This window comes from Scylla paramamosain, chromosome 1, assembly GCF_035594125.1.
Source record: "Scylla paramamosain isolate STU-SP2022 chromosome 1, ASM3559412v1, whole genome shotgun sequence".
Lineage (NCBI taxonomy): Eukaryota > Metazoa > Arthropoda > Malacostraca > Decapoda > Portunidae > Scylla > Scylla paramamosain.
The window spans coordinates 37,381,893-37,405,192 of record NC_087151.1 but is presented as its reverse complement, the minus strand read 5'-3'; the positions used below and the strand labels follow the sequence as shown (position 1 = coordinate 37,405,192).

Here is a 23,300-nt window from a genome sequence, read left to right as displayed (position 1 = left end):
ACTATTGACATCCTTATTCGAATCTCTCTTTATCTTTTCGATTAGTTGTTCGTGATAATGAAATGCGCTTCTTTCCTGAGGTCCTGTGAGGAAGGGAGGAAGGGAACGAGTTAGGGATTGAGCCAGAATAGGAGGCGCGGGTTGCAGTGCGTGGCCGTCAGTGCCAAGGCCGGTGTCAGGTGTAGACGGGCTGGCAGGAGGTGCTACTTAAGGCGGAGAGGCGGGCGGGGGCATCATTCTCATCCACGCGTCTCGGCATGAAGGTGAGTAACAGGTGTCGTGGAGGTGTGTGTGAGTGTGTGTGGGACTCATGAGTGTAACTTTGCTTTCGGCACTTGTCCGTTTCTCCTTCTCAGTTCTGCTAATTGTTCGGGTGGAATTGAGTGATTTTATAAAGGGGAAGGCGCCGCATCATGATGAGCAGAGAAGTGAGATTTTTTTTTTTTTTTAAGTGAGGTACACCATTTTCTACCCTCTCTCCTCTCTTCTCCTTCCTCAGTTCGGGAAAATATGTGTTTTAGTTTTTGAACGCTCCATATACGACTTTTTAGTCAAAGAAATAATTGGAGCTTGTGCTTTGCTTTTTGCCTTTCTTCATTCCCGTTTCCTAGTTCTAATATGTATGCCTCATTTTTTTCCCTTTTTTTTCCACAAGGGATGTATCCTAACGCTCGAACTCTATATTTATTATTTCTTAACCCGTGGAAGAAGCGATTGAAACTTGTGGAGAGGGGCTGCACTGGGCTTCGCTCGACTTCTTGAGAGACCTCTGTGCTATATTAATTGAAGCCCCAGACTTGTGACTCTAATCGTTCAGACAACCTCCGATGTTGTTTGTGCGTAATTTGCATTGTCTTTTAGGATATTGGTTGAAAAGTTATATCCTTCCCTTCCTTTGACAGCGCGGGAGGCTAGCGAAGATTATAGTCATTAAGGCCTACTTCTGTTTACACTCCGTTGGGTATGATCTGTTTCCCTCAGGTTGTGACGCAGGTGGTGGTGTGCTTAGGAGTGTGGGTGGCGGCAGCGGCGGCGGCGGCAGACCCAGATGGCTCCTACCACCTAGACTCCCGTGGGGTGCAGGTGCAGTTAGGACTCACGCCGCCCCACCAACTGCTCGAGACCCACCGCGCCGCCACTCAGACCTACAGGCGTGACGGTGATGCCGCGGGAATGCCATATGAGGCGGCCCGGACGGAGCCGCGCGATTCTGTGAGTATTTACTGGCACACTTCCGCCATTCTGCTCTTCAGGATGGTGGTGTGGAGAGAGAGAGAGAGAGAGAGAGAGAGAGAGAGAGAGAGAGAGAGAGAGAGGAAAAATACAAAACTCTGTTCAAATTGCTTTCACTTAACTTTGCTGGTAAATCAAGACATTGCGATCTTTTATTCTAACGGAAACCAAATTTAAGGATGTTGATATCCAGCTTAGGGTTGCACACATTCACGAGCTGAGCATCATTCCTAGCATTTTGGTAAAGAAAGTGAAAGAATCGCACATGATTCAGCTTTCACTTTCCTGATGGCAGTTTTGCTTACGTCAGCTTCATCTCTCCCTCAGAGTCCCCAGTACGCGTGGGCATACGAAGTTGCCGCACCATCTAGCGGAGACAGGAAGTCAGCGCGGGAGGAGCGTCGCGGGGACGTGGTGGTGGGGCAGTACAGCCTGGTGGAGCCTGATGGTTCTTATCGTGTAGTGGACTATTTCGTAAGACCGGACACTGGCTTCCACGCAACTGTCAACAAAGACGAGACCCCTGAGGCTTTGGCTCAACAGTATGCAGTCCAGTACTCAGCGCAGAGGCACAAACAGCCACTCACACCCACTCAAACCCACGACCAGCGTGTTCAACAGGCAATCAGAGATCACTTCAAGACTCCACAACTCAGGGATCAGTTCCACAGCCCACAGCCTAAAGACCACTTCCAAAGCCCACAGTTCAGGGCTCAGTTACAAAGTCCACACGTTAAAGCTTCTATCGATACCCCACAGCTCAAAGATCAGATGCAAACCCCACAGGTGAGAGATCATAGTCATAGTCTAAAGGCTAAGGAGCATTTCCAGACTCCACAGTTAGAGCATCAGTTCCAGAGGTCAGATGTTAAAGATCCCTCCCAGAGTCAACAGTTCACGCATTTCAAAGATCAGTTACAAAACCCACAACTTAAAGAGCAGTTCCAAAGCCCACAACTTAGAAAGCAAACCCCAACCCAAAAGACTGAAGACCATTTGCAAACCCTACAAATGAAGAAGCAGTTCCAAACCCCACAAATGAAGGAGCAGTTCCAAACCCTACAAATGAAGCAGTTCCAAACCCCACAAATGAAGGAGCAATTCCAAACCCCACAAATGAAGGAGCAATTCCAAACCCCACAAATGAAGGAGCAATTCCAAACCCCACAAATGAAGGAGCAATTCCAAACCCCACAAATGAAGGAGCAATTCCAAACCCCACAAATAAAGGAGCAGTTCCAAACTCCACAAATGAAGGAGCGGTTCCAAACTCCACAAACGAAGGAGCAGCTCCAAAGCCCACATGTTAAGGAGCAGCTGCAAAGCTCACAATTCAAGCAACATTTCCAAAGTCCACAGTTTAAGGAACAATTCCAGAGTCCACAATTTCAGCAGCAGTTCCAGAGCCAACAATTTAAGGAGCAATTTCGAAGCCCACAATTCAAGCAGCATTTTCAAAGCCCACAGTTTAAGGAACAGTTCCAAAACCAACAACTTCAGCAGCAGTTTCAGAGCCCACAATTCAAAACTCAGTTCCAAAGCCCACAGCAGCAATTCCAGATCTCACCGATGCCAAGTCAACAGTTCATGGGTCAACCAATACCACATTTTCAATTCCAAAACCCACAGTTCAGTGGGCACCATTTCTTCAGAAGACAGTCCCAAACCCCACAGATCCAGAGCTCACACTTCAGAGATCACTTTGCCATGCCACAGGGTATGGATCGTTTTAATATGCAGCTGCTAGGAAATCAGTTCAAACATCCATATTTCAGCAGACACCAGTTCCTAAACCAAGGGCTCAACCAAGAACACTTCCGAAGCCAAGATCTCATGAAAACTGTTCAGAATCAACAGTCACCGAATCAAGAGCCTGGCAGGGATCAGCTCCAACCCCAAATGACTGAAGGCAAAATTAAGGACAAAATAACTGAAGATCGGGTCCGAAGCAAGCCAGACAAGAAAGATCACCAGTCCCCTGACCAAAGAGGTGATGGAAGTTACCTGCAAGACCATCAAAATAAAAATCAGCAACCTGAAAGGCATGAACTTCATAAGGACCAATTCCGCGACCAACAAACTAAAAATGATCAATTACCTGAAACTCACGACAGCAGAAGCCGGTTTCAGAACCAAGAGTTCAGCGCAGATCAAATTGTGGGACGACTCAATGAGAGACGGTTTCAGAATCATGAGAGTCAATTTCAGAATCAGAGAACTCTTTCAAGAACATTTCAAAGTGAAAATATGAAACAGGATGAACAGCAGCGTAGCGGCCAGCAAGGCCATGCTCAGCTAAGCTCCGTGCCTGGTTCTGGCGTCACCCTGAAAACTTCCCTTACCCCCTTCGATAGTGAGCACCGTACTCAAGGGTTCACTAGACAAGGGCATAGCAGCGACAGAAGCAGTGGGGCCCAAACGTACTCTTCCATGCAGGGACACCCCGAAATCCGTCCCCGCCCTGTCAACTCTCCGGTGGGCGTGCCTCTCATCCACCACTAGTTATATCGAATTCAAAAGAAGTTGCTAACTATTCAGGTGACGGTGGCACCCAGGAAGCCTCCGCGTAGTGTGCTGGTGAAGGTCGGTTCTGCTTCCTCCTGGGTCTCTAGTTTGGTGCCTCGATACATTAGTGTGTTGTTACTGCCTATCTGGCCGCGCGACGCCACCATCACGAAAGCTCAGCTTGCCAGCTGCTGGTAGGTGCTGAGGATCAAACTCACAGGTACATTTTTATGTGCTCGACGCAGCCTTCATGTCCTGGCTGCTGGCAGCACAGCAATCCTACGATGATGCCTTTATACTAAATAAAAAGCGTAGCATTCCTGCTGTGTTTTTCCTTACTGAACCGAGGATAGTGGAAGGAGCGGGTAAGCCGGGATGCTTGATCGACAGAATGTAGGTGTATCAGTAAACAACTGGCATCTACGGTATTATCTATCTATTCTCAGTGATAGAATGCTAGTGACTTGCCCTCTGTGACTTCATACGAGTGAACACACACACACACACACACACACACACACACACACATATATATATATATATATATATATATATATATATATATATATATATATATATATATATATATATATATATATATATATATATATATATATATATATATATATATATATATATGCACGGGCGCACACGCACGTACGCACGCACGCATACACGTACTTGCAAAAGACCTATGCTTTGGAAGTGTCAAGATATCGAACGTGACGCAATGACGAGTAACAGAACGAGAAATGTGTAGAGGTAACTTATGACGTCCACCTTTTGACTTATAGAACTGAAGCATGAAGCTTAATAATCTTAGAGCTAGTTTTTGTTGTTGTTGTTGTTGTTGTTGTTGTTGTTGTTATAATAATATCATCATCATCATCAATAATAATAATAATATTGCATTAGATTTTCCTCCTTTTTTTCCTCCAAATATGAATACTAGATAAACCTTTTTAACACCCACATTAACCTGACAGCACTCACAGGCCAGGCAGAGAGGAGAAAGAGGAGGAAAATCTAATATAATTATAATAATAATAACAATAATATAATAATAATAATAATAATAATAATAATAAGAAGAAGAAGAAGAAGAAGAAGAAGAAGAAGAAGAAGAAGAAGAAGAATCATTATTATTATTATTATTATTATTATTATTAATAACAACAACAACAACAACAACAACAACAACAACAACAAATGGCTAATAATGAGGCGATGAGAGTGGTGGTGATGAGGGTGGTAATGGCGATGAAGGTAGTAGTAATGATGAGAGCGGTGATGATAAGGAGGATGATGATGATGATGATGATAACAGCGGTGATACTGATGAGAACTGATTACACAGATTACTTTTGAGACAATATCTTGTGGTACGCAACCAATTACACCTCTTTCAAATACGTATTTACTTAAAGTTTTCATGTTATTCTTATATATATATATATATATATATATATATATATATATATATATATATATATATATATATATATATATATATATATATATATATATATATATATATATATATATATAAACGTAAGGAAAGTTTCTACACTGTGAATACCGATTATAAAAATTCAGTCTTCCCTTACAAGATACAACTTGTGCGTAATTTAACGGCGTGAGTAGCAGGTAGTCCGGTCTACGTCACCAGAGCGTCGGGAAGCCCAGGCAGAAGGACAGCAGTGAGGCGTGCAGGCCCACTGAGTTATTATGCCCTTGTTATCAAAACGGAACTACGATAAAATGCCTCGGTGATGCGTCATCATACGCCTCCTTATCCTCCACCTCTTGGAACCAACGCTGCGTGGAGCAGCGTGTTCCCTACTGCAGGTGGGTGATAAGTGCATTAACAGTAAATCCTGATTTTTAATTATGACTTCCATGAAGGTAACTTAAAATTGCAGCCGATGTTGTTGTGAGGACGGAAAGAACATACTGATTACATCCCCGGAAATAATTAACACTAGTAATGTCGCTGTCTCAGATAAGTGTTCAGTACTGAGTCGAGTCATGAGCAGAAACCATATATTGTAATATGTCAACTCACTTCCACTGTGTTTAGCTTCCTCTCTCAGTCTCAAGTCATCTGAACAACTGTCAGTATCCTTACAAAACCTCATGATTGAAAGATTCTCAGCAGATCGTAGGACTACATGTTGAGAGAAAAACTGAATATGGTGATGGTGAGTCAGGCAGAGTCGCACTACCACATTAAGTAATACATGTTATCGAACTATCGCCAGACGTGTCCACACTCCCATATTCGTGTAAACACTAGGATGAAGTAGCAAAACAGTGAAATGCCTCAAGACTGCTGACAGCCCACGCCATTTATATAGCATATAATAGAGGTCATATAATATAAGGTTATAATATGCAATGTAAATCTAAACAGGATAACATTGATCAAAATGCAAGTTTGTTCCAAAATGGTTCACGTATCTATTAAGTGACGCTTCACTTGACATCGCTTCAACGTTCCCTCCGACGTCTGGTGAATGGATAACTTAGAATTAACATACAAATTCATCGTAAATTTCAATCCAACTTTAACTATAATGTAATGGACAAAATTTCAGGAAGGGTACTTTATTCTCAAACGTTTCGTCATCTTATCTCGTAAGTTATAAAGAATTTCCATAGGTGTTTTCATGATTCTAAAGATAGTGTGATAAGGATTCTGCTTCCTCAACGAGAAAAAAAATTATGAAGAAATATACATACTAATTATCTTCGTGAATTTGGGAAAAAATTCCAACAAGAAAACGATTAAAGCATTTCAGGATACGAGAACAGTCATTAAGAGTTTGAAGCCTTCTTTATATAACATATACCAGTATTCCGCTCTTTCGTAATGCAATCAGTTTCTTAGATTAACTTCACTGAGAGAGAGAGAGAGAGAGAGAGAGAGAGAGAGAGAGAGAGGTAGGGGAGGCATAACCGCTGGTACTTCGTGACGTATCACACTATCACAAACCAGTGATCGAGGTCCTAGTCGTCCCACTAAAAAGGATACCAACTCCATTATAATTCGAGGCCATCCATAATCTCATCTTACTTCTTACTGCCATTTTGATCTGTATATGAATATCCACTGCCAGTTCTAAGTGTTATTATTTATTCTCTCCCTCACTTAGCAGCTATATGTCTGAGTGAAGACAAGCAAAGAAGAACTGCGAGATAACGAAGCCCTTATACTTGAAATGCATTTGAATAAATACAAAAATGATCATTACAATAATTTCCATCCAGCCCACGAAACATGAAGCCATCCATCCCAGGCTGCCGTAGTCCGCCTAGCAACTTGCCCCCTTCCTCCCATAATCCACAAAACTGTTTTCTTGAGTTAGTTCTTAAAAAAAAAAAAAAATGACAGTGGCCGTTCTCTGCTTTACTGAATTCAAGGAGGTTTATTTATACTCTCTGACTGTATTTTCCTTCAGATAGTACAGTTTGTATACCAAACCAGCACATTTCCATCATCGATAACTAGATTTTCTGATTTCTTAAAACATTCAATAGTTCTCTTTAGATAACGTGATTCAAGAGTCTAGTAAATTTACGGAAATTCCACTGTCAAGTCTTCCGCCTTGTTACCAAACAAGGATTCTACAAAGCAAGGACTTTGTATAGTACAGTCTTTGTACAAAGGCATGTGTTTCTTAGTAAAAATTTAACAACTGTGTTGCTCCTTAAGCCCCGGTCACACATAACCGAATTGGCACCAAGTGTTCACTAAAGTGTATTCGGCTCGGCTTTGTGCTCCATTAGCCCGATTTTTCATCACTCGGGCGACATTCGATGCGTTGTTGGTGACAATCCCCGAATGCAAACCAAACGCATACCGAATACAAATCGAATGTGCACCGACTGCACCCCGAATTAAGAAATTTAAAAAATAACTGTAATTTTGGTCGCTGAAGCCTCCGCGAATATAAACCGAATGCAAACCGAATACATACCGAATGCATATCGAATGAGTACCGAATACATGCCAACTGCATACCGAATGCAGACTTTTTTTTGATGAACACACCTGGGATATATATATATATATATATATATATATATATATATATATATATATATATATATATATATATATATATATATATATATATATATATATATATATATATATATTACGATGCCGAACCGAAAATTTCGTGTTTCATGAAATATTCGGTGAACTCAGCTGTATGTATGTGTGTGGCTTAAGGCCACACACTACATAAAATGGCCATTCTATATTATTTATGTATTTATTATTTTTAAACTGCAAATCATGCTGATGTGTCAAAAAAATGCATTTCAAATATTGCGTTTATCTTTCTTTGAGTTGCGAATCGGTTTTATTTGGCAACAGCAAACCGCGGTGAATCGAGACAACTCAGGCAAGCGTGTAATGGGTAACGTGAGGAGAGTATGTGTTGTTCTTCTTGTGACTTTCGGCTGTGCTGGCAGCCTGGTGATACTAGTGGCGATATGTGTATATAGTGTTGTAAAGTAGGGAAATTTCCATCACGTGTCTATGCGATATGAATCGCATAGACACATGCAAATAAACTTTTATATAGTGGATATCACCATGATGGATCTCTTAGGTACTGGCCTAAGTATAGACTAGACAGTGAGATGGTGAGGCGCTATGTATACAAGTGTGAATCAGGCACTGGATACGAAATGGTGCCCATGTGTAGTGCCTGGGAGCAAGGCACAGGCTCTTAGCCAACAGGGACGGACACTTGTAGTGTAGTGCCAGGGAGCAAGTCAGCCCTAGCCAGCAAGGATACTTAGTGTGTTGCCAGGAAGAAAGACATTCCTAGCCACCAGAGTCACATGTAGTGTAGTGCCAGTGACCAAGGAACTCCTAGGGCACGTGCCACATCTGGCTACCAAGGACACGTGCAGTGTAGTGCCAGGGAGCAAGATTTTTGTATGATATCTTCCCAGGATGCCGTGATATTTCTCTCTATTTACTTTATACCCACTTATATTCACAAATGTCCAGGAAAGAGGCCTATTAGGCCTGTAATCAGTTCTGGAACCTCATTGCACCATGCAGTGTCAGCATGGTGGACAGTATGTGGGCTTTTTGTAATTATGTTTTTGCTCCTGGTTTTTCCAGAATTTAGATTTCAAAATGTTTCAACTCTTGTTGATTTAACTACCCTTCCCATCCCTGGAGGCTGTTGCAGTTATATACTATCCCGCTGGTAAAGCTGTTCTTCCTGATGTTAAGGCCTTTTGTAGATCTTTTGTCCCCATTTGACTGAGTCTTCAGCTAGTTGGAAGATCCTTTGGCAGCAGCCCTCATCATAGATTCTTTTTAAGATCTTGGTCTCTATCACATCACCCTAGGATCTAATGTATGCCAGTGGCAGGAGGTGTTCTTTTGATTATTCCATAAATTTTGTTTGCTTTATTAATTTTTCTGCCATGTATTCAGAAAAGTTCAGATTGCAGTCCATCACTACCTGCCTCCAGTTCTTTATTTTGTTACTTTTTTATGTGTAATATTTACTCTTTTTGATAATTTTATTGTCATGACTGCTATTAATCTTGAAGTAGCCTTTGCTAAAGATTTGTTTTAAGTCCTCCATAAATAAAAGAGATTTAGTTTTCCTAATGCTATTTTTTGTCTTGTATAAACCCAAGCATCATTTTCCTTCTTGGTGACTTGTTTTGTGAGGTAGTGACTACCATTTTCACAGCTATAAAAAAAAAACTAAACTAATATTTATTGTTATCTAAATACAGTAATACATTTTTTTATTGTAAACTAAACCATAGCTAACCCAACCTATAATATGGCCTAACACCCTGCAAAGTTGTTGTTGTGTTGTACACACCCCTTCAGCCTTCAGGTACCTTCAGGTACACACTTATTACTGCAGCAGCCCTGGGCAGTCAGCACACACAACAGGGATCCACAACTGCTGTCATTGTCGAGTTTGTTTGGCTAGTGGGGATGAGGCATGCACACACATGGCACCTGTCTGGACCCAACAGACTACTGAGAGGGGGAAAGGGCAACAAAACAGTCTCACTGGCACTCTTGTCTTTATTACCTGCACAGAGCAGTACCACAGGACATGAGGCACACTAACACAGTTGAGACACAAGAGTATCAGGTACAAACGTTATCAAAAAATATATTTGCAGATAGATGGGCCATCTCTTGAATATGTGATATGGATACGGAAATGTTAGGGTCTGATGAGAGAAGAATTACAAATTATTCGTATCTTAGTGCATTGTATAGGCAAATGAAGGGTGAATTGATCTGAGTGGACTAGGCAGGAGGATACAAGGATACAAAAACTGTCATGTACTGTAAATGAGCAAAAAAGAGACCACTGATTTTTGGAGTGAAATCTGGTAATGCCAAATGTCTAACTTATTGAGAATTGAAAGTATGGTATGAGATACACAGGTTATAAAAACACAAAGCATTACCTACAAGCTATTCTTGAGTCTTTAAATTACTCTTGGTGTAATGTTAAAGGGTTTGATGTTACATATAATATGTTTGCAGGCTTGAGTGATGTCGAACAAGAAACATTTCAACTTGGACCAGCTGGTGATTGCTATCATCTTGTCCTCCTCCAAGACCAAGCAGGCCATAGACCAGCTGATCATGGAGGTGAGAGAGAGAGAGAGAGAGAGAGAGAGAGAGAGAGAGAGAGAGAGAGAGAGAGAGAGAGAGAGAGAGAGAGAGAGAGAGAGAATGTGCCTCTGAGGAATGCTGGAGAATTTGGGAGTGTAGAGAAGGGCATCTAGGGGAGGAAAACTTGCTTCAGGCCTAGGCTAGTTCTGCTTATAAGGTTCTTAAGCTGTCCAACCCTTTCAGGGAAACTAAAGAAATTGATTGAAATGATAGTGATAAGGATGATTTCAGAATATAGGGCAATGTGCAAAATAAAATTTGATGAACAGCAGTAGATATACAGGATGTAGCATGAGTTTCTGTGGATATTCCTAAAGGTGAAAGTACAGGATATTCTAAATGGAAAATGTTCTATACTCATGCATTTTGAGGCCTTCTTTTAGCCGTGCGATGAAATTTGAATGTGGCTGGGCAACAGATACATATTGTAGAAATATTATGTCCACATACTCCATCTTGCTGTATATGGCATTTTCTACAGTTTTTTTTTTTTTGTCAAAATCATACAGTACAGTCTAAATATATTCACTGTCACTGTCTTGGTGTGAAACTGAAAGTGACTGGCTAGTAATCTGCTAGTCTTGCTCCTTTCCCCTCCTCACCCAGGCAGGCAAGGTGTCACATAACCTATTATTTTATTAGTCATTAATTACAGTTGTACTATAATTGTGTAATGTTTATTGATAAATCACCTATCCATCAATACTACTTGTCTCATTATGGATACTGGAGTACTCCAAAACTTCTAGAAATGATGACTAAATAATTCACAGTTTCACTGTTGGACATCCTGCATCAAGGCAGGCCATTGTTGCCTGGCCTCATTCATATTTCTTCCCATGGTTAAACAAAGCCTGAAAGTGCATATGTATATAGGACATTTTCTACTTAGAACAACCTGTATGTTTGCCTCCAGCAATATCTACAGAGACTTGTGTTACCCCCGAATGTTGTAGCCAGAGATGGGTAGTGCAGTGTGTGCTTGCTCACACACGCACACACACACACACACACACACACACACACACACACACACACACACACACACACACACACACACACACACACACACACACACACACACACACACACACACACACACACACACAGAGCTCACTGATAGAGGGAAGAGTACCAAGGGATTGGGAGACCAAATATAGTGCCAGTACACAAAGGAGGAAGATGGACTGAGCCACTAAATTGTAGACTGGTGTCACTAACTAATGTTGTGGGCAAGGTCTGTGAAATGGTGATCAAAGAAAAGTGGGTGAAATATTTGGAAGAGAACGAAGTTATAACAAATAGCCAATTTGGTTTCAGAAGAGGAAGGTCATGTGTGACAAATTTACTAAGTTTTTATACAAGTGTAATAGGTGAAGTACAAAACAGAGGTGGGTGGGTAGATGCAGTGTACTTGAACATCAAAAAAGCTTTTGATAAAGTTCCATATAAAAGACTATTGTGGGAGATGGAACATATAGGAGGACTGAGAGGGACAATGCTAAAATTGATGAGGGACTAAAACTATAGAGAAATGAGAACTGTGATCAGGGACACATGTTCAAGTTGGAGTAAGGTAACAAGCGGAGTACCACAGGGGTCAGTGTTAGCACCCATTATGTTCCAGATATACATCATTGATATGCAGGAAGGTTTGACCAGTTATGTTAATCTGTTTGGTGATGATGCAAAATTGCTAAGAGTAATAAAGAGCCATGTTGATTGTATGGAGTTACAAAGAGATATTGACAAAATTTATGGGTGGAGCAAGAAGTGAAAATTGGAATTCACTGCTAATAAATGCCATGTGATGGAACTGGGAAAGAGTAAAAGACCTGCATGGGACTATAAAATGGGGGAGGAAGTAATAATGAAGAGCAAAGAGGAGAAAGACCTAAGAGTGGTTTTTTAAGATACCCTGCCCACAGAATGGCTTATAAGTGAGGTATTTGGCTTGACATACAGGATGTTAATAAATATTAGGGTGGCATTTCATTACATGGATAAGACTATGGTGAAAAAAATTATAGCCACTATGCTACATCCCAAGCTGGAATATGCAGCAGTGGTATAGTCTCTGCATATGAAGAAAGATATAAAGAAGTTGGAAAGAATTCAGAGGGTAGCTACAAGGATGGTACTGGAGCTGAAAGACCTAATGTTTGAAGAGAGGTTGAAGGAAATGGGACTGCAGACTTTGCAAATTAGAAGAGAAAGAGGAGGTCTAATAACAATGTATAAAATAGTTAACTGCCTCGAGAAGATAGACAATTAGGACCTGGTGTTGCTGGAAGAAGATAAAGCTGGATGGATGAGAGGGCACTCAAAGAAGATCAGGAAGAGTCACTGTTTGAGGAACATCAAGAAGTACAGTTTTCCACACAGAATTGTGGATATCTAGAATGGTCTAAATGAAGAGGTTGTTACAGCACTAAACATACATAAATTTGAGGAAATGCTGAATGAATATAGATATGGAGACAGGACACTATGAGCCCTGCTTGAACCCTGTACTATACAACTAGCTAAATGCACACACGCACACACACACACACACACACACACACACACACACACACACACACACACACACACACACACACACACACACACACACACACACACACACACACACACACACTGCTCTACTACCAGCATTTAATCAATATATGTATTCATTTTCAGAAAACCCACCTTCCACTGTCTTGTATTTTGTCTTTCTTGCTTGTGTAATAAATTATTATTCTTGGCTTGCACATTTATCTCTAATTTGTGTTGAAAAATAAATGTGATGTAGGAATGTATTTGTGTGTGTGTGTGACAAAAAATTATTAAAGAAATTGTTACCATAAGGGTTGGTGATAGTGATGATAAAGACCATATATTGAGTGATGGATGTGTGTGCTTGCATGAAATTTAAGGTTTTGAGTAGGTGTATTGTATGGCAGGTGTGCAAGCTGTCAGTCAGCAAGAAGTATCTACCAGTGGAGGAATTGTGCCTTCAGTACCCCTGGGCATGCCATGTACTGCAAGAAATACTGCATTTACATAACTTCCTGCAGAACACCATCAATAATTGCTTGCTCAACTTGAAGAGATGTAAGTATGATTTTGCTTATTTTCAACTTTTCAATCACCTCATGGTTCTTACATGATTGTTTTTAACATATGTTGCCAACAGATTTATGTATATAACTAATGATTGGGCATTTGTTTCTAAATGTACCACTTTGATGTGTCTACCTTCATCTATCTTTGTGTGAACTCTAAGACTCCAAAACATATTAGAAGTTCAGTGTAAAGAAGTGGGTCTCCCAACTCCATTATCATATAGAGGAGTTATCTTTTCTTGGTTGATGCATGGAGGTCTCATGCCATGCGGCTCTGGATATTCATACAGTGCAGCTTTTAACACATGACTGAAGTGCCCTTAACTAAAAGTATTTTTGTTCTCACAGAATACAAACGGCACATTATGTACACAACATAAGCAAAAAAAAAAATGGAGAAAGTAAAAATTAAAATCCCTGATTCAAAAGTTATCACATTTGAAATGTTACACAACTTGAAGTATACTTCATTTCTTTTTTATTTCTCCCTCTAACACTTGCTTTACTCCTCTTTTTTGTAATCTGTATTCTGTGACTCATGAGTACCTTAGAATTAAGAATATCTGATATGTGTGTAATGTTTTCCTTACTAAAAATTTTATTTATTTGTCCACAGATTATGATGATCAGTGGAGTACTGACAGATTCAAAGAGTTTCAAAGCATTTATGGTAGTCATATTGGGTACATGGTACCAAGTGATTTCAGTAATACCATGGCAGGGTTAGCCGAGGGTTATGCTGAAGTAATGGAGAACATTCACTATGGACATGACATTGGGATGAAAGATGCAGAGAAAAAGCAGAACAACCATGTTGCAGTTGTTCATGGTATAGATGTAAAACTGCTGCAAGAGGTTAATGGCTTGGGAACTAATCTCTTTAAAATCATGACCTCTTTAAAGGAGGAAAACTGGGATATGTTAAGCAAAACATGTGCATATGATCCTGATAAGCCATACATTTTAGAATTTGAAATGCCTGCAGTTATTTGGCCAATAGCTGTGAAGTATGACCTGGACCTGCTTCAGAAGATATTAAGGTGAGTGCATTTTGATTGCATGTGATTTTTCATAATGCATTTCACTTTCTCATTTAGGAATTCATTTGGATCTCTGAAGTACTTGTTAATTTTGAAATAGTTATATTGATGATGGTGATCTTCATTATCATTATCATTACCTGAAGTTGTCCCATTATGAAGGGGGGTAGGGGAAAAGGGTAAACAGGTGTATGCTGTCAGGCTTTGGTATTGAGGTATATGGTCAGCTGGGCAGCTGCTTGAGGTATGGCAGCATAGTCCACAATACTATCCCTTTCCACCAGGGGCTGACTGGGCTAAGAATGTGAATGATGTGTGTGTGAGTATGTGGTGCTTTGTCTGGACTATCCTGTGTAGGATTGCCAGCTGGTATATAGATGATAGATCATTATATTATTATTACTGTAGAGCTCATTGGTTATAAGTCTGTCTTTTCAGCAGCTTTGTTTTGGTTGAGGGATTTTTTCTTATTACTCCTACAGCCTAAGCAAAAGCAGTTTTCAGTCATATTCTTGTTAGACATGTATTAAATATAAAATGCTTTTCTTTGAGGAATCTCTCTCTCTCTCTCTCTCTCTCTCTCTCTCTCTCTCTCTCTCTCTCTCTCTCTCTCTCTCTCTCTCTCTCTCTCTCTCTCTCTCTCTCTCTCTCTCCAATAAAGTGCTACGGGTTGCCTTCCTCCAAAATAGAAGGAAAGTAATGATATAATCGAGACAGGAGGAGCAGCAGCAACAGTAGGAGGAGGAAGAGCAGCAGGAGGAGGATGAGTAGAAGAGAGAGAGAGAGAGAGAGAGAGAGAGAGAGAGAGAGAGAGAGAGAGAGAGAGAGAGAGAGAGAGAGAGAGAGAGAGAGAGAGAGAGAGAGAGAGAGAGAGAGAGAGAGAGTGAGTTTACAGTATCAAAAAAGGGTGTCATGATCCCATATCACCCGATAGTCACAAGGGCTTCATTATGCCTATAGTCCTATAGTCAGCATCTTTTAGTGCAAACATCATCATCGCGCCTCTTCACAAAACCTCCACCATCTCCTCAACGCCACATCTTCACATAATCATTTAATTTCTCTCTCTATCAGTTTCTTCTCTCATTTCTTTCATATCATGAAGCCCCAGGTGACAATATCCTCTCCACCGGAGGAACGAACCAAACCAACAGACATCCTTGCCCTTTCTCATGCCTCTCTCTCTCTCTCTCTCTCTCTCTCTCTCTCTCTCTCTCTCTCTCTCTCTCTCTCTCTCTCTCTCTCTCTCTCTCTCTCTCTCTCTCTCTCTCTCTCTCTCTCTCTCTCTCTCTCTCTCTCTCTCTCTCTCTCTTTCTCTCTCTCTCTCTCTCTCTCTCCACCCACACACTCAAAGAAAATTAGAGTAACTACATAAATACGTATTAGTAGTTCTAGTGAGTTGTATGAATTTTGATAGGCTTACCTCAAAATGGAGTTTCAGCTCATCATCAGGATCCTTGTTAGACATGGTAAAATAGCAAGCCATCGCGTCTCTCTGACAACTTCAGCAGCTTGAGTGGTTGTTCTCCCACGTTGATGGTCGAGTAGAGTTCTGCATATTTTTTGTTGGCAACGCGTGCTGTGCGAAAAATATTTGTATGTCTCTTTTAACACCATGAATTTAAGGTGAGAAGGCAACTTTCGCATAGCATATGACGTACATAACTGCAATGAGTGGCAGATGCACTTGATGTGCGTCACATTTTGATTTATGGCACGAAATCTTGATATGTGCCCCGCACGTGGTGTTGCACCCGTCTGTTGCCAAACCGATGCATTTTTTGACATCCAGTTTTGCATGCTTTTCTAACAAGTCCAATAAAGATGTTGTGACCACCTCAGCTGTGCCCTTTTTCCAGTTCCACCAAACCCAGATACGAAGTGATAATTCTTTTCTTCGTGTAGTTAGGATAGTGAACAACACATAATTGCTTCTTTGTGGTGATGCCTGTGCTTTCATCAATTATCAGTGAGTAATCACCATCACCGATATCGCTGCACAGTTCCTTCAGCATACAAGGTCCCAATATCTTGTTCACGAGTGCTGTACACTTTGTTCTATGCGGTGAGATTTTCTTGCAAGAAATATCTCTCACAAGCTCAGCCAAGTGATTGATCGTTTTTACACTTGAATGGCAAGCAATGTGAGCTCCTAATTTCAGTTCATAAATTTTCACACTGTTGTTGGCACTTGCTTTTGTTACACCAGACTGAAGTAACATTCTCATGTTCGAAAATGGGGCTGCATTTTTTGTTTCTCCGTTGAAGTGTGATTAACAAGATCACTGTGGTGAGCTCTAATTGTTGTCTTCCAGAACTTGCACGCTGCAACAGAGTCGTTGTCAGGTACATAAGCAATCCATTCTCTGAGACCATCTTCTTTTACCCATTCTTATTCTTCTTATTTTTTTTTTCTTCATATTTCGCCCACACGCAAGCTACTTTAGGTCCTTTGCTGAGCACAACAGAGGACAAACTGTGTCTGGCAGGTCACCTAACATAACCTAGCCTCTTCAGAGAGGCTGAATGAGGGGTGGACCTTGTAAGGTGTGGCATGACCCACAGGTCAATTAATCATGCCAAGGGATGTTAGTAGGGTGTGACCTCGTCGCGAGGTCAGGCCGAGGCCCTAATGAGGTCAAAGCCCTGTCGTAATAATCCTTCTTGAAGATTATCACGACCGAGTGCTAATGTATCAAGTGTTTTCGAAACTTGAAGCTAATCAGCCCAATATGCCGCGACTTTGCAAAAACAGCCAACCCGCGACTGTCGTTTTTCCCCGCCAACTCTCATCATATTGATCAGAAACAGCCCAGTTGGGCGGGTAAACCGCCGACCTGGCAACTGTGAAGTTGAGGCCCTGAGTTCTAGGCTCCGTCCTCTGGTAGTGTAACTGTCATGCCTCGCCAGTTAGCAAAGCTTTGATTGATTTTTTTTTTATTGAAAAAAAAAAAAAAACCATCCAGGGCTATGTAGGAAGCACGTGACTCATCGCGGCCCGGTCTCTTTCTCTGAAGAGTATTTCAGTTTTATATATATATATATATATATATATATATATATATATATATATATATATATATATATATATATATATATATATATATATATTTTTTTTTTTAGTATCTTTTTTTGTCCTTTGTTATTTAATTTCCATATTCATATTCATATTATTTTGTTTTTAAATATGTGACTGGGAAATGGCACATTATTGTTCTATAGGAATGTTTGCTAACTAGCTTGTATGTAATCTATCATTGAAATATTTTTGCAACTTATCAACATTTACTTCCCAAATCTTCCCATCTCGGCCCCCTCTATCCTCTCCACTCCATCTTCCACCTGCATCAACCTCACCTCGCTTATCTCGGCATGACCTGACCCTCTAACATACTCGCACCTCAGCTCATCTTCTCTCTCACCCCTCTGACCCAACCGGCTATTTCTCATCTCCTGGCCTCCACCCTCACACCTCACATCCCTCACCCAGCCTTATCTCTCCCACCTCCAACCTGGACTGCAAATTATCTTGTTTCTGTTGTTTACTCACCTTTTGATTACCTTGCATATCTTTATATCTTAGTACTTAGTTTCTTTTATTTTTAGGAATAAAAGAAAAAGAGGAAAGCAGTCAGAACCCAGGATCTTGAGGCTCCAATCTACTGCACCCCTTCAGTCACTTGTCACACATGATGTACTGCATCCTCCTCTTGACCCATCACCCTCAGTCAAGCCCTTGATAGAAGACTGGCCTTCAGACCTGAGCCCACTCCCAGCCCGTTCATGCTTACAGACCCAAGCTTCAGCACAGATCCTTCCTTCATCCCCAGCATATCCCTTCCCAGATTTTTCACCTCTTCAGTCATATGTGTCTTCCTCCCAACCCCATTCATTTATACAATCCTTACATCCTCCTTCAGTTCCTTCTCTATTTTCATCCCAGCTTCTCTTACAAGCCACCATACTACCTCCCTCAGCCCTCCCTTCTGTCACAGAAGAAGTCATCGTACCACTTCCTTCAGTTCTCCTTCCAGTCTGTAATAATACTCTCCAGCAATCCATGCACCAGGTTCTGTATCCTGGCCAGTCCTTCCCACAAGCCCTTCCTGCTTCAGATATGTCTTCATTCCCTGTGCAGTCCTTCCCACAAGTTTTGTTACCTCCAGATATGCTTCCAGCCCATGCCCACCCTTTCCCACAAACCCTCCCTTATCCACACACATTCCTATGGCCTTCCCAGTCCTCAGAAATCCATTCTCCACAGAAAATGTGCCCATACCATACCCATTCCTTCCCACACATCCCTCCTGCTCCAGACATGCCTCCATTTCATATCTATTCCTTCCCACACACTCTTCCTTCTCCAAACATGTGCCCACTCCATATCCATTCCTTCCCACACCCATCTGCTTCAGATGTGTGCCCACTTCATACCCATTCCTTCCCACACACCCCTCATGCTCCAGACATGCCTCCATTTCATACCCATTACTTCCCACACACCCCTCCTGCTTCAGACATGCCTCCATTCCATACCTATTCCTTCCCTCACACCCTTCCTCCTCTAGGCATGTCCCCATTCCCTGACAAGTATACTCCACAGGCTTTACCTCCTTCCTTGTACATGTCTCCTTTCTCTACCAGATCCTTCCCACAAACCTTGCCTCATCTCCCAGCTTTGTCCTCACTTTCAGCTCAGCCTTTCCAACAAGACCATCTTCTTTCCACAGCTCAACATTCCCACAATGTCTTATCTCTTAGCCCTGGACCACCTTCACCCCTAATCCAATCTTTCATGCCTCCTGAGTCTTTCCAACAAGCCTCACCTCCTTCCTCAAGTTTGCCTTTACCCCAAGCTCAGTTTTTCCACAGTACTGTACCTTCAAACCCAGAACTACCTTCTTCCCCAGTCCTACCTTTAATGTCACATATGATTGAGTGTCCCCAAGGGGTTTACCTTTCTGCTCCAGCCCATCCTCACCCTTTACCTGCTAGAAAGAAAAAAGTGAGTACACATGTCTTTTTTATTGCTCAAGGTAAAATTAATATTAAAACATGAAAAATTTATTGTTTTGATGTGAAAGTTGTTTTGAATTTATCAATGTTCTTGAAGTTTTCTGGGTGACAAACTCCTTAATCTGCTAAACATGAAGGATGTATGCATTAGTGTCTCAGCAGCCCTCAGCTTTGCAACAGGAAACTTTAACTTTGTGCAAATTAACAAAATTAAGTAAAACTTCTGTAGCAAAATATGAAGAAACAAAATTTTTCATGTTAACATTGTGTGCAATTGTGCTACTTCTCTAAATAACACCAAATTTGTCACCTGCCTAGCAGTCATTCCCCTAAATGTCACATGAATATAATGTATGCATAGGAAAGCATGTAATGGGGCCTGAGAACACGGTGACTCATATTATACAAGATTGTCCCATATTTGAACCATTCATCCCACTTCGCATAATGACTCTCTTTGGGATGCTTTTTTTTCTCCTATTTTCAAGATTTCAAATGCTTTACTTGAAATTTATAGGAAATTTCACATTTTACAGATATATTGATTTGTCTGAGTGAAATCTTGTAAAATACAAAGCAAGGATGGCCTGTTTGCCCACCAGGTTGGAGTGAGTCATGATTGGACATGGTGTGAATGCACCCAAGGAATGAGGACAAATGGATTTTTTTGTGATTAATGAAGACAACTTCCATATGAAACTCTCCATTTAAGGTGTCCTATACTTCAATTTTCAAAATGTGGTTACTCTGTCGAAAATTAAAAGGAAGTGCTGATGTTAGAGAATAGATGATAACTGTGAACATTTTATTGTTTTGCTGTAAAAGCTTCAGAATACCACTTGACATCAATCCAATGTTCTGCTGCAGAAGTTAATTTTCTTATTCAGAACCTTAAAGATTTTGATTTATGTATGCATGCTTGTCTTTTCTGTAGAAACGAAGTGTGTTTTCAAGAAAGAAGCAGAAAAAGAATGCAGTAACACATAAGGTAAGGTAATCAAATACTGTCAGTTATTCTTCCCTGTTTTTTCACATTGTGGGAATATGAACAATTGTGTGCAGGGATTATTGGTTTTATGTAATTTATTTGTGATTCCTCTTAATTTTTTTTACAGATTTCTTCCCCACAAAAGGAATTTAACTCTGAAATCAGTTTTGCAGAGGACATCTATATACCATTTGTTACCAAGTGAGTGCTTGAACTTTTAGATTAGACATTCACCTTTATTTCCTCACCATCCCAATTTCTTTAAGTATTACACTTTCTCTCTCACTCTTCACTACTGTTGACTTCCCCTTGCAGTCTAGCCATACTTATATGAAGTATGTCCTATTTTGGCTTTGAAAATTTAACCATATATCTAGAAATCAAAATGGTAAGCAATGGACTGGTTGCATGTCAATTTTTTTTCCAGTGTAAAATTTAATTACTTTTTAATGCATTGAATTTTCTTATAACATGATTCATTTGACAAACTAAAGTAAAGGTGCTGAGAAAAAACCCTGAAAGTTGTAAAAAATAAATACATGGTAGGTTGCAGGTGGAGTGTTTGTGATGTCATAACTCATATCAGCAGACCACTGCTTAGTACTGGGTAGACTACAGTAGGGTATCTCATGCATTTCCAAGCATTGAGAGCATTGGTGCTTTGTTCCACAATGTGAGAACACAACAATGACCACACCAGAGGAAAAAAATCTGTATGCCTAAAAACAAAAATAGTATTATAGGAAACTGTGGTAGTGCACAACATCCCATTGCCACAGGCACTTCACATTGGTGTCAAGTTTAATATGACTAATATTAATTGTTTTGTTATGTGGGGCAGATGTAATTTGCATAAGTATAAGCAAATGAATATCATAGTAAACCAATGGATTCATTATACCTGTTACATATCATGTCTTTCCTTTGTGATCATTGAGTGTAACAGCATTTTAAATGAACACTAGTATGAATTAGTCATAATGATATCTTGCTTATATCAGTAATGAAAGACACACTTCAATGTCTAAAAATACCAAATCACTAAGAAAGCTGATCTAGATTAATGCAAGTATGTAAAAGGGAGTGCACACCTGAAATGTAAAATGCAGTTGACCACTACTAATGTGTGCAGTATTCTAACAATTCACCTGCTAAGTCTGCCAAACAATTTTTGAAGAGGAACGGGTCTAATCTCAGGTTCTGATACATAGGGCTTATGCTCTTGGGCTCCCTTAACTAAACTAACCAAATCTTATCCAACCTAACCTCCTAACTTCACCACACTGTTGGACCAGTTCAAGATGCATAATAAAACTGCATACTTGATATTCATAGTGATGGCAAAATGTGAGGCAGCAGTAGGCTGAATAAGTATGGGTGACACCATACATGATTTATTGCTAATCAAACATGATTTAACTTTTCAAAGCCTAAATAAAATCTATAAAACAAATGCAAAATAAAACAAGTCATACATCATATAGTTAACCTACTCTGTAAGATTTGTTTTTCATAGATAACACCCTAATCTGCAGAGTTCTAGTCATCAAAAGTCAGCCCCACGTATAAGGAAAGATATTTTTTCATCTTTGTGACATTTTTTTTTTCTGTGCACTACATCTTAAATGCTAGGCAATACTTGCCCTGGTTCTGCTCTCAAATTGCTTCATTATGATTTACATGTTCTACAGTATTTTTGTACTACCAATTTGTCTCACTTGTACTGGTTGTCATAAGGTTCACTGTTGTTACTACTCCCTAAAACCACATATTACTTCATTGTTAAGAGAACTAGCATATTAAGCATCACACATGCAGCACTGAAAGTAACAGTTATAAATTTAAAGAAATCTAGTCTACAAACACTTGGAGTACAGTGGCTTGGGCAAGGAGCCCATCAGCCCTTATGAGTAGTGACATCACAGCAGCAGGTGTAACCATCCCTGTTGTGATGATAATTTTCAAATTTGATTACTGTTTTTTTCAGACATTTCATAATGCAGAGAAAATTTTATGATATTCCAATAATTACTAGCATCTGTTTTATTATCTTGTGTAATTTCTGCATGACTTCAAACCAGACCATTGGATTATATATTCTTCTCTTAAATTCTGAATAAGCAGTGACAATATTTTGTAATGAAAAAATGTTGTGACCATCGTAATATATTACGATGTTTATAAAAAAAAAAAATTGAAAGCCTAATCATTCACAGTTAACCAGGGAATTATATTTTTGCTGACAATAGACTATCAATCAAGCCATGTATTTGCATTTCTTACTTGAATGGTCTAATCCTCTTTTTCTCCCTTCCCCCTTTCTTCTCATACACTCTTAGTACTCTGTCAAGAACATTATGCTAATTTGTCAAGCATATATATATATATATATATATATATATATATATATATATATATATATATATATATATATATATATATATATATATATCTTTAAAAATAATGGTTTCATTAAATTGTTTAGATTTATGTAGAGGAAAGGGGACATTGATTTATCATTATAAGAAGAGCGTCTAATTCTGGTATATAAAGGTTCCATTCATTATTAATGGACATATTTGATTATCTGTTGAATATATGTGGAAGTACTTTTTTGATTATTTGATATAAGCAATCCAGTCTCCAAGCAGTTGAAGTTCCATCTGATCACAGGTGAATATTAAGCATGAAGCAGACTACTGTTGTCGTGATGACTGAGG

General features: G+C 40.0%; 2 protein-coding genes across 8 annotated transcripts in view; both read left to right on the top strand.

Annotated features, from left to right (window-relative positions):
- The first annotated feature begins 123 nt into the window (after positions 1-123).
- LOC135105070 (putative mediator of RNA polymerase II transcription subunit 26) lies at positions 124-4,060 on the top strand. Of its 2 annotated transcripts, none has more exons than XM_064013023.1 (3): positions 124-263; positions 982-1,212; positions 1,561-4,060. In XM_064013023.1, the coding sequence occupies exons 1-3, from the start codon at positions 258-260 to the stop codon at positions 3,733-3,735; spliced, it is 2,412 nt and encodes an 803-aa protein (XP_063869093.1). In that variant the 5' UTR covers positions 124-257; the 3' UTR covers positions 3,736-4,060. The 2 variants fall into 2 exon arrangements, with proteins under 2 accessions (XP_063869093.1, XP_063869084.1); XM_064013014.1 differs by lacking the exon at positions 124-263 and adding an exon at positions 402-428.
- Positions 4,061-8,045: 3,985 nt separating this feature from the next.
- LOC135105047 (uncharacterized) overlaps positions 8,046-23,300 on the top strand; it is a 54,292-nt gene continuing 39,037 nt past the window's right edge. The window contains exons 1-7 of one of the 6 annotated variants that reach the window (XM_064012960.1): positions 8,046-8,179; positions 10,295-10,402; positions 13,375-13,525; positions 14,153-14,576; positions 18,183-19,581; positions 20,527-20,580; positions 20,708-20,781. In XM_064012960.1, the coding sequence (XP_063869030.1) occupies positions 10,304-10,402; positions 13,375-13,525; positions 14,153-14,576; positions 18,183-19,581; positions 20,527-20,580; positions 20,708-20,781 (2,201 nt within the window). In that variant the 5' untranslated portion in view covers positions 8,046-8,179; positions 10,295-10,303. Of the gene's footprint in view, positions 8,180-8,219; positions 8,395-9,907; positions 10,138-10,294; positions 10,403-13,374; positions 13,526-14,152; positions 14,577-18,182; positions 19,582-20,526; positions 20,581-20,707; positions 20,782-23,300 lie in introns of those variants that run through there. The other 5 variants (XM_064013003.1, XM_064012970.1, XM_064012985.1 and 2 more) reach the window with 5 other exon arrangements.

Coding starts and splice junctions, on each gene's coding strand:
- LOC135105070 (XM_064013014.1), top strand. Junction 1,213..1,560: donor GGACGGAGCCGCGCGATTCT/GTGAGTATTTAC, acceptor TCTCTCCCTCAG/AGTCCCCAGTACGCGTGGGC.